Source organism: Mytilus californianus, unplaced genomic scaffold (genome assembly GCF_021869535.1).
Source record: "Mytilus californianus isolate M0D057914Y unplaced genomic scaffold, xbMytCali1.0.p SCAF_10, whole genome shotgun sequence".
In the NCBI taxonomy this organism is placed as follows: domain Eukaryota; kingdom Metazoa; phylum Mollusca; class Bivalvia; order Mytilida; family Mytilidae; genus Mytilus; species Mytilus californianus.
The window spans coordinates 24591670-24603702 of record NW_026262582.1 but is presented as its reverse complement, the minus strand read 5'-3'; the positions used below and the strand labels follow the sequence as shown (position 1 = coordinate 24603702).

At 29.5% G+C, this 12033-nt stretch overlaps 1 protein-coding gene across 11 annotated transcripts in view; it reads left to right on the top strand.

Annotated features, from left to right (window-relative positions):
- LOC127717809 (dystonin-like) overlaps positions 1-12033 on the top strand; it is a 127141-nt gene that overhangs the window by 54996 nt on the left and 60112 nt on the right. For all 11 annotated transcript variants that reach the window (XM_052223640.1, XM_052223635.1, XM_052223639.1 and 8 more), the window contains one exon: positions 2150-2233. In XM_052223640.1, the coding sequence (XP_052079600.1) occupies positions 2150-2233 (84 nt within the window). The remainder of the gene's footprint in view (positions 1-2149; positions 2234-12033) is intronic.

Sequence of the window (12033 nt, the reverse complement as noted above, 5' to 3'; positions counted from 1 at the left end):
ATTGTCCAAATCATTTGAAGCAGTTTAAAATCTTTGATGTTTTGATTAAAAGAACACACAACATGTTGGTATGTAGATACACGAACAAGGTTTATACATTTTAAAAAAAAATTTTGACCATAGACTGTTGTTCATTTGTTTGTGTACATGGATTTAATTTCAATTTGGCGAAATGTAATACGGAAAAATTAATCTTAATTAATCTAGGATTAAGACATATTCATAAATTCTAAATGTGTTGTAATATGTCGAATGTATAAATATGGTGATTAGAGTACAATATGTAACCAAATTATGTTTTGAAATATTGAAAAAAAAAATGGTCCAAAATAGAAAACTGTTTTTTTATTGTTGGATTATATATAAATATTGTGTAATGGGATAATTTTATTTTTAATGTGAGTATATTATAGTTTACAAATTAGTTTTCATTGGACTGATAATGCTGTAACTTTAATCTTATTGACTCGGTCAAAGGATTAGACCGAAACAATTATGCAAGACATCTTGATAACTTTACTACACCCTTGTATAGTCAGAGACATATAGTCGTCTACATTCTTTTTGATATGAATCTTAATTCCTTTGAAATGCAATTGAAAATTTATTGATTCATCAGCTGATTATAAATTATTGTACATTCACAAATTTCTGCTATGTTTTCACTAATGCAAAAATTGTGAAAGGATCGGTTTCGAAAAAAATAAAAATTCACATTTAAATTTTGGTAGCATTATATGTATGTAGAATTTTATGAAGTCGCAATAAGTCATTTTGCAATGTTGTTCATTGTTTAAATACTGAAATAATATATATACACACACAAATTTACAGTAACAGTAAACTTAAACTCTTATATTATGCTTCTTCTTTATTAGTCCCCTACCGACGAAGTCGAAGGGGACTTTAGGTTTGCACTCCGTCCGTCTGTCTGTCTGTCTGTTAGTCTGTCCATCCATCAGTCCGGCAAATCAGCTTTCCACACTTTTTTTCTTCGTTCTTGAAGATATTGATTTGATATTTGGTATAAAGTTTTATCATGACAAGTTATAGATCAAGTTCGAATTTTGTTCCGGTCTGATGATTTAGTCCAGAGTTATGGACCATAACTCTGGACCATATCTAATGTTAGAGTACTATGTTAAACCATATTTCTGTACAAAGGGAGTTAACTCATTTTTTAAAAGACATTCTTTGTTAAACTATTTGAAGAATTTTTTGACGGGTTTGTTTGTTATTTAGTATATTTTCTGAATGCTATATATATCAAAAAAAATTATGAAGAGTAATCCTTTAATTAGATAATAATCTATTTTTATTAATGTATATATTTCAATACATTACATTGTGTAGATAAAAGTTGTTGACATTTTATAGATAAGTTACAAATCTATATTAGTTTGTGACAAATGAAAGAAAAAAATATTTGGAACTATTAATTATATCTGATTATAATTTGAAATAGATATACACTGTATTACATCATATCTAATTCTAGAGAACTATTAATCATATCTAATGTTTTTTCATCATGCTTAAAAGATATTGATTGATAATTGGTATATAGTTTTATCATGACAAGTTACAGATCAAGTTCAAATTTTTGTTTCGGTCTAATAATTTTGTGCAGAGTTATGGTCCTTGGACTTGAAAAATTCACTCATATAATCAGTTTTCAACACTGTTTTTAGTCATGCTTGAAGATATTGACATGATATTTACTTTTTGTTTACACCATGACAAGTTATAGAACAAGTTAGCATTTTGTTCCAGTATAATGAATTTTTACCCGGTAGGGGACTATGTATTGCCATGCAATACTCTCAGAATGCTTGTTTATCATGATATGAGTCTATCAACTTTTTGGCAGTAAAAATACATTTGCCTTATACTGTTGAAGATAGATTTTCAATCCTGGAGGGTACAATCTAGGCACACAGTAACCAGTGCTTCAGTAATTAATTGATATGAGTGAAAGGTTACATTTTGCCTGTAATTTAAAAAAAATTATATTATTGTGCAATAAGTAAGGTTCAGGCAAAGCTGATATTGGACAGTTTTATTTGTGATTATGTGTAAACCTTTTCTTTTTTTTTATATTTAAAACCCATATAGTAGACTAACAATTTTGATATTTTCTATGTTACAGGAGTTTGTGGATGAACTGCAAGCAAAAGAAACAGAAATGGCCAATGCCTTCAAGATAGCTGATGGTTTCAGAGATGAGGCGCAGGTTTGTCAAATCAGTTTAAAGAGACTTGTGTATACTGGACATATTTTTCATAGATTTCAAGTTAACAATGATCATCATGTCAGTTGAAATGCAGATGCCCTCATAATGTGTTTGGAACCAAAACCTTTTGAAAATTCCTTTTTATGCCCCGTCATAGGCGACGGGGGCATTAAGTGTTACCCTTGACCGTCCGTCAATCCATCCTTCTGTCTTTCCGTTTTTCTGTCTGTCCATTCCATTTTTGTTTGTTTGAAGCTTGAGCGGGGGCATTCGTGACCTCAGACCCATTCTTCTTTTATTTCATGCTGAGCAGAACTTAGAAATAACTATTCAAATAAGAATGTGTGGTTGGGTTGCTGCCTCATTGACATATATGCCATATCTCTTTTTATTGATACAGTCCAAAGATATCTTAATGGAGAATCTAGAACTGAAAATGTAATGATACATATTTTGATTTAACATTGTAATCAATCTTAATTTCTCAACCTTTTATTTCTTTATTTTCCCAAATATCATTTTTTCAAATTTGGAATTTAAGGCCCACCTCAGAATTTGACTCATGTATCCTATGCAGACTCCCAAATGTAATGCCTAATCCCTGGTGATAAATAATGCTTAGATTGTACTTTCCATATAAACATTTGGATTATCTCCCTTAGTATTGCATATACATCAATAGTTCTTGCTGTGCAATTGGCAGATTGTTTTAACTATTTTTAACTTATGACAAAAAGAAATTTTGTTGAAAATATAAAACAGGGTTGTTCTGTAAATAATCTAACAAAATAAAGTATGACCATTTCAAGTCCTTGAAATACCATATTAATAATGTAGGTAAATGTCTTCTTTGACCTAGTTTCATTGTTAAAGACCCAAAAATCTAGTTAAATAACACAACATATTTTTATATAACTTAGTATGTAGTTTATGATCTATTTTAAACATTTGAATATTTAGCATACATGACCATTTAGGTATTAATAAAAAAGATATATATTTAAGATAGCAGTCTATCATACCATTCAATAAAATATAACGTGATGGTTGGCTCATTAAGTAAATATTATGGATGTGAACAATAGATGTACATATCATTGTCTGATGGTTGAATTGTTTCAATAATTTGTTATAGGAAATATACAAAAGCAGCTTATGGAAGTTTGCCCATTTGGATATTAAATATAATTTAAAAGAGAAAAGATGTTATTAAGCTCTCTCCCATTACTTGTACAGGTACTTAAAGATAAAGGCCAAATCCCGAATTCCCACAAAATTAAAGGCCCAATCCCAACGTCTCGAAAAAGGTCCTTCCGCCCCTCCTTGTTCCCTCATGATTAATTCTCTTCATTTCTTATTTTTTTCATGAGATCAAAATTTGAGGTTTATCTCAGTAATGTCTTTAACAGATTCAATAATTAGTTTGGATCAAATATTTTTATAAGAATTATGACCCTTTGGAATGTAATCTATATTGAAAATTGCATTGTAAGTGCACTCTCATGCATGTTTTTCTTGTAGAATTTTTATGAAGTTTATGATAAGGGTTTCTATCAGCAAGATCTTGGACAAATTTGATAATCAGCTATGATCAACTATTTTTACGGTAGTTGTACCATTGTACCCCTTGAAATAGAAATTATATATGGAAATTTGCATTGCAAGGTATTTTTTTCAAAGAAATAGGTACAAGAATTTAAGTTTAGAATCATGTATGGACAACACAAAAAAAAAATGTAACGTCACTGGAGTCGTAAATAATTATGATAGACCTATTATGATAGACCTATTAAACACTATCCTTTTATTCTTACAATATCTAAATACATTGTGATATTGTTTACATTCTATCAGACAATATAGACATTGTTTACACACCAGCATGATACTGTAAAATAGTTCAAAACTATCTTATCTCGTCCACGCAATTATGAATAATAATTCCACAACCGTGGATTAAGCCAAAATGGAATACCTCGTCATTCCCGAGATAGTGTGAACTATTCAAACCTTTTCAATTTGTAGATTTGACTGTTAGTAAATTTATCACATTTAAACGTTTAAATCATTCGACGAGGCATTTAAATCAATGATTCGGGTCTTTTGTTTGTATACCATGTTAAGTTAATACAGGTTTTACGATTATGATAGTTTAGTGTGAGTACGAATTACAGATCCTGGTGACTTTAACCACTGTTGGTCATATCTCTGGATTAGCATATGTCCACTGTTTTACAAAATCTTGATTGCTTGATATATTTTATCAACTGAGGAATTTAAAATGGAAAGGATTTTATTGGCATGTGTGTTTTTATGAAAAAGTGTTTTCTCATTGATAACGATTTTTCTCGTCTTTTAAAAGTGATAAAGTTTGCCTATAGATATAAATAATTTAATACTTTGAATTTAATCCATACTCGATGTGTGAATTTAATTTGAAAAGGGAAAGTAAAACTAGTGAAAAGTAAGTTTGGTTTACAATTTGTTCATACGATATATTGGATTTTAAAACATTGATGTAAAAGTTTGAAGTACTAATAATTTCTGATCATCAGAGAACTGGCAATTGTCTCTCAGCATTTGGATTAGATAACCTTTATTTTCATGGACTTAAACAACCAAGTGACAAGATTTTTTATTAAATATTTACTCAGTTGCAGTGAGAGTTTTGAAAACAAAAACCTTTGTGTTGTGTTGTAATACATTGGAAGTAAAAAGTTAATCATGGAATTAAATATATTCTGGGAATTGAAGTTCTAGGGATGGATGAAGCCACACTGACACTATGGCAGAAGGGAACGACATCAGTAATCTAAACATAGAAGATATATTTAAGGTAGTCATTTTGTGTTAAATAATATAATTTTTCTCTAATACGTCTTGCCAATGATTTTATTATATTATTGGGTTGCTGTCTCATTGACATATTTCCAACATCTGACCTTTCATATTGAGCTCTATAATGATCTAGAAGGGAGAAGATGTAATGATCTTGGCCAGCTTTAATACAGAATAAGTTTTAACTCTGCCACATTGTCATGTGCCTGTCCCAAGTGAGGAACCATGTCAGTAGTTGTGGTATGTCATATCTTAATGTTTTTGATTATTTGGAGAGTCGGGTTTAGATGGCAGATCTTTGATTATTTATGTTAAATTTTTTGACAACCTTTTAAGACTCAGGAGGAATTGGAGCATGACATATTGTAATTACACCTGTCTATTGTTGAAGACTAAATATTGCCCTCTGAGTGTCTTTTGATTATTTTTGTAGTAAGGTTGCTGTCTCATTGACATGATGCCCAACATGTTTTGTTCATCTTACCTAGTCAATGTGGTCAGTTTAACTATTTAACCTTGTAAGATCTTATACTGCCATTAACTTGTTCCAATTTTGTTAAATTGCCTCCTATATTTACCTTTAAAGTGTAATATAAATAACACTAAATGCAAACAAGTTTACTAGAACACTTTACATGTAATTTTCACCTCAAACTTAACCTGCAAAACTGAATTCGTTAAAAAAATATTTTTATACTTGAAGAATTTTAGCACTGAAATATTAAATAAACTGTTATGGAAAGATAAATAATACTTATTTCAGTTGAATAAATTGTTTGATCCAGATTGAAAATTTTTGGTGTGTTAAATCTTTACAATTTGTGATTCTTCAATGGTGACATGAATAGTTTATAAATCCTTCTTAAATAGTTTTAAAAGATTTTGAATGTCATAATGATAGATAAAGAATCACTTTGGTCAGAAGTGCATTGCTCTATCCTGGAAAACATCCAGGCCTATTGAAGGTAAAAGTTGTATACATATACTGTTGACTCAGAAACATGCCAACTTTTACTATATATCTTGTGTTCTAAATAAAACATATGTCCACCATGGGATGAAACCTCAAGCTTTCAAGTTTTCGATACTTTTAAAGATTATAAAGATTAAATGTTATGTCATATTTTTTTAGATTCATTGTTCAAAGAGGTCATTTGGTCATTTAGTAAATAAAACTTGAGATCAGAAAATTTGTTGGCTCACTGATTTTGGTTAAGTTTTACATCTCATCAGTCTTTGTAAATCTCCTTGTGGTTTGGATGTTTTATTCTATTCAAAAATATTTAACAAAGATTTACTGGTTTTACTGTGTTTTAGCTTTTATTATTTTTGGTGCTTCTACCTAAGATTTATGGAACTTTGGTTGTTGTGTTTTTGACTATTTCTTTATTTTTGGTATTACATGTACTAAGTTGGTAAAGTATCCGAAGGAGGGGGGGGTAGTGTTTTATCCCCTGTCTGTCCGTCTGTCCATCACTTGAATTTTCCATACTGTTAGCATTTTCAGTACCGATACAATTAAATCTTGAGCTTTTATGAATTATTGTAAAATCCCCATGCTTAAAAACCACCAAAGCTTTTCCTGTGCCCCTACCACATACCATCAAACTTTATGAATAGTAAGAAGTGTTGTAGAACAAGTTTAATATGTGTTCTTGTCTTCTCGATATATAAATCATACAAACAGCAATCTAGAAAACTCAATTTTAAAACGGAATGAAATATATTGTGATGTGTGGAACTGTTGTCAGCTTGAGAATGCCCTAACTTGGACACTTTTTACAAATGCGACATGTTTACTATAAAAAAAAATTCTTATTGATGTATTGTATTTTATTATTTTTTAACACTTTCCATTAACTAAGTAAGAGTTTTATTGTAACTTTATTACTTTTCATCAATAATATACCTCTTATCATAGTGCTTAATGAAGTGGAAAAATCAATTATATTTTTTAATTACTAAGTTTATAATCCTGATAGCATTGTGATAAGAAAGGTAGATAGATGTATCTTGCTCTGACCAGGGTTCAACCTTCAACCTGTCTTTGAATGCAAAAAATCAATAAATAAAAGATATAACAGCAAAAAATTGTAAGAAATTATCTTTAAAAGAAATCATAAGATTTTGCTGACTCAGCATTATTTAATTTGAGTAGATCACACCTATCAGAATTTCTTCCTAAATGAAATCCCTGTACTTCAGAGCTACCATGATTCTTTGGGTCAAATAAATGGAGATAAAACTAACTGCTAGGTAGTTGGGCTTTTCTGCTTAACAAAAAGAAAAAGAAGCATTATTAGTCTTAGAAAATATAATCATTTTATCTATATTCACTACCTAATTCTTTCAAATCTTTTTTGATGTGTAAAAATGTGTAAAAGTTAAATTTTGCCACATTTCAAACATGCTTTTGTTTCTTCAAAAAATCTAAAGAAATAAATTGTTCTTTATGTAAATTTATAAAGTAGTTTTTCTTAAAGGGGCACTAGCTGTCAAATTCATGTTCACCGATTTGACTCAAATTCTCATATTTGATTTATAACAATGTAAAACATATGTCCAAATTTTAAAAAGTCTAAAATAAACAATATACCAGCATGGGCTCGATAATATGTAGCTTCGTTTCGTGTGTATTTTAGTCTAGACGCCATCTAATTAACTGTCTAGTTGACCTCCGAACACCTCCGATTGCCATATAAGCGATATAAACATAAATATAGATATAAATAGATATCAGACTCGTGCATTTGGATTTTTCTAGGTCAATTTAATTTAATTTTTCATTTAAATAATTGAACAGGCACAAAGCATGCGGTATCCATCTCTAGCTAAGGGGTTAAATTGAAGTTCACATGAATACGATTCAATGAGGTTGAATTATTCACTTGCAAGTAAATAATTCATCATCAATGTTTCTTAGCTTATTTTGACAAAATTGAACCATACTGGCTGCTAAAAGCGATATATTATTTCACTATTTCACTTTCATTATTGATTGAACAAAAAATATCATATTTTATATTTTTTATATATCTCGTAGCTAGTGCCTCTTTAAAGGAAAAAGTGTTCATTTGTTATTATGTAATTTCGTCTGTCCCTGATAAGTTAATTTGTTATAATTTTTCACCATTGAGAAATTTTATAATAATGAAATTTGTCATAGTTTGTCTCCCTTGAGTAATCTTAAAATGTTATACATGTGTATTGCAACCTTGATATTAAATGTAATATTATGTATAAATATGTAACAGTATCTACCATTGACATATACATTGATATGAAACTTGATTCCAATGGTAAATGAATTAAATTTCTGGTGTAATGAAATTTGACATAATGATTAAACAGGCATATGTGTGACTATACTACACATATACTGCTGTCTACCGTTATAATTATTATTTAAGTTGGATTTAAAATACTTAAGTCATATTAGTATAAGTTTTCCAAAACGTTTTGTGATCATAAAGCCAATTACAGCTCCATAATAAACCCAGTAACAATTCTTTTTATATTGTAAGTCTCAAGGTTTATATCCTCTGGGAATTAATTATGAGTAGTCAGTTCTTAATCTTTGAAAAATTGTTGTTCGTGTTGCTCAGGTTTTAGTTTTCTATTTTGTGTTTTGAATACTGTTGTTTGTCATTTGGTCGTTTTCCATTTTTTGCCATGGTTTTGTCAGTTTGTTGTCGACTTATGAGTTTGAATGTCCTTTTGGTTTCTTTTGCCTCTTTTTTGCAAGAATTGGCATGAGTCATTAACTAATAAAAGGGGGGAAACTCAAGGACTTCATATCATGGATATTACTTGCAAATATTTAACTTACTGCCATTAAGACAGCCTAAAACAATAAATCACTGTCCATTTCTAATAATATATTATAGTATCATTGTTGTTTTGTAAAATTTTGGAAATACAATGTACCTTTTTTGAAAAATAAATTCTGAACATACTAGTAAATATTTTACAGTATAAACTGAAGACATATATATGTGCCTTTTTGTTTGTTTTGATTTATTTTATAAATCTAAAAAGAAATTGAACTTTCACAAAGTTAAATTTTTAATTGTAGTAGCATTCAAAATAACCACAAGTAATTTTGAGTTATCTCCCATTAAATATTGTAACATTCAAATGTTAGTAAACATTGTGAGTCCTTATCTCCATTATTTGTTATTCTTAGTAAACAAAACAACAAACGTACGTGAACAAACAAACTTGAGAACACTTCAATACTTCAGTGGGTGCAATGTATAGGGGTATAAAGGAATGGGTCCTTATTACAATGATAAACTTAAGGAAAGTATTAGTATAGTGCTGTAAAGGTAATAGTTTGAACAAGGAATTAATGAGTCAGCTGGTTTAGGGAAGGTTGTAAAATACTTGTTATGACAGAATAATCAATGTTGATGTAACTTTTAAAAGTTGATAGATATGTTGTAAATTTCATTTCAAATTACTCTCCCAAGGTTTTCATGGGTAAAAGCAGAAAACTGCCTTGATGCGAGTTGTTACTGTTGATTCTTGGCATTTCACTTTGTTTCAAACTTGGAAATTTTTGTGTCTGAAGTGATCCTTGTTCAGGGATGTATGGTGACCTTTAGATGTTTATAGTTGCTGGGAACAAATGGCTGTTCTGCTAATTGACTAATTCAAAAATGGCATTTGTTATAGGAGCATCACTATTTTGGTCTTTCTGGTTGGTCATTTACTGAGACCCTTTGTACAACCTAAATTGGTCAACTAAAATTTATACAATATCTCGTTTTATTGCCAAAACAGTCTATTTAAGACAGTAAATTTGTTAGATATATATATATATACTATATATACATGGCCTAATAGATTGATTTAGCTGAGCTATATGATGTATATAGTTTTGTCATTTTTTCAAACTACAAATGTTATTGATGCGAATTTTCGTTTAATTTTCTTTTTGAAAGTTACCTGATTAAATATGCAAACATAAATGTCTAGATGAAGTAAAAATTGATGTCGTGATCATTGAAAATGCATAAAAGTATTTATTGTAGTAAAGTTTACGACCCGCCCTAAATAGATAATAATCTCAATATATATAACTCAAAGGAATGTGGCAGTCATCAACATAAAAAATATGAAAGCTTTGATTTTCTGTAATTTGAATCTTAAATTTTAACAAATCATGGTTTATATTCAGCATTTGATAGTGATTGGATTCAATAAAAGGGTGTGGATTTCCCCTTGTAATTGTGATTCACCGTAATAAGACTAGCATGCATGCATTCCACTAAAAAACAAAACAAATAGTAATGCTGATGTTTTTTAACAGGCTGCATGTGATGAAAGAGAATAAAAATGATGTCGTGATCATTGAAATTCATTGAATCACGATTGCAAGTGGAAATCCACACCCTAATCCAATCCAATCTGTATCAAATACTGTTTATACACCATCATTTGCTAAGATATAAGATTTGAAAACTTAGGTGCCACACCCACTTTTTACCAAATTAGTAGACCATTGTCAGATTCTTATATTGCGATTCCAGCTACAGGTTGAGACAACTCTTTGCTAGAACCCACTAAATATTTATGAAGTAGCTAATGAAATATACATAATATAAAGCCTGAAATGTTAATTCAGCATTTAAGCAATTTGAGTACCACTTGATCAAATCACAAACCTTAAAAATTCAGCTCAAATTTGATTTTTGATGATTGAATATTACTGTTCAAGATGTATGCCCTTTATCATTTGATATGGTGCAAAGTCAGTGTAGCTATAGATTTAAAATTCCTTACCCTTTTGTGGCCATGAGCAGTGTATCAGTTCGGTATTTTATAAGGATTGCTGTGTTTTAATTGTGCAAGCTCTTCACTAGCTCTCATTAGATATCACACTTCTAACATGTTTTCTATTTTTACCAGTGTAATTTCATAAAAAGAAGCCTCATGATAACACACAAAAAGGGGAATAATTGTGAATTTCTGGAAAAGAATCAAATATGGTATAAAACATCTTTTGAGAAAAAGGTGACCGGGAGGGCACCACTATATCTCATAGAATATTCCTTCACCCTTATGATGGATTAAATTCTAATTTTCAATTATTTAGCTCTATCATATTCAGATTCTGTATGTATCTTTTTATGTTGAATAAAATTGTAACTCCCCTATTTCTTCAACTTTGAAGATAATTTTTTACCTGTAAGTGCTATAAACATAAGTAGGTCACAGTGACTTACAAATATAAATTGACTATCAAAAGATATGTACTGTACATTCAAATGAATGGAAATAGGTAAATAAAAAGAGGACAATGTTCTTTGAAAAGATTTGAATATAAGTAACCTAAAAATACTTTCGTATTAGCTCTTTAAATTCTCATTAATGTTTAGTTCATTGATAAATAGATGACTCGGTGAATGTTGACATAATCATAAATATTTTTATTAAAATCTATTTCTTTTAACCTATAACAAAAACGAAGTCAACAGTTACTTTCAAATGGTGTTTTCGTGCAAACTGACTTAATTCCTTGGCTGAACTTTGATTTATATTTCATTTCCGAATTCCTGCTGTCAAAATTAAATATCGTCGCAGTGTAAACAAAATTTTTTGGAAAACTTTCAGATATTTAAATTTTGAAATTTAAATTGATTAAAATTACTTCATAAATTTTAATTCTAATTGATCAATAAATATGTAATGGATGAATTACCTATGTGGTTGTTACGTTACGCTAAGTAAAAATATTGAATTTCTTCATGTTGATATCTCTCTCATAACTTGCGGCTGAATTGTTAGATGAAGCATTGGATATAAGGAAATGTTCAGGAAAAAATCCTTGTAAAAAAGTTCTTTGAGGACAGCAATATTGATTTAAAGTTGATTTTCAAAAAAAGCAACCTTGCCGTTTTGACGACAATTTGAATTATGTTTGTACTTCGTCAAGAAAATATGGAATTTGAAAAAAA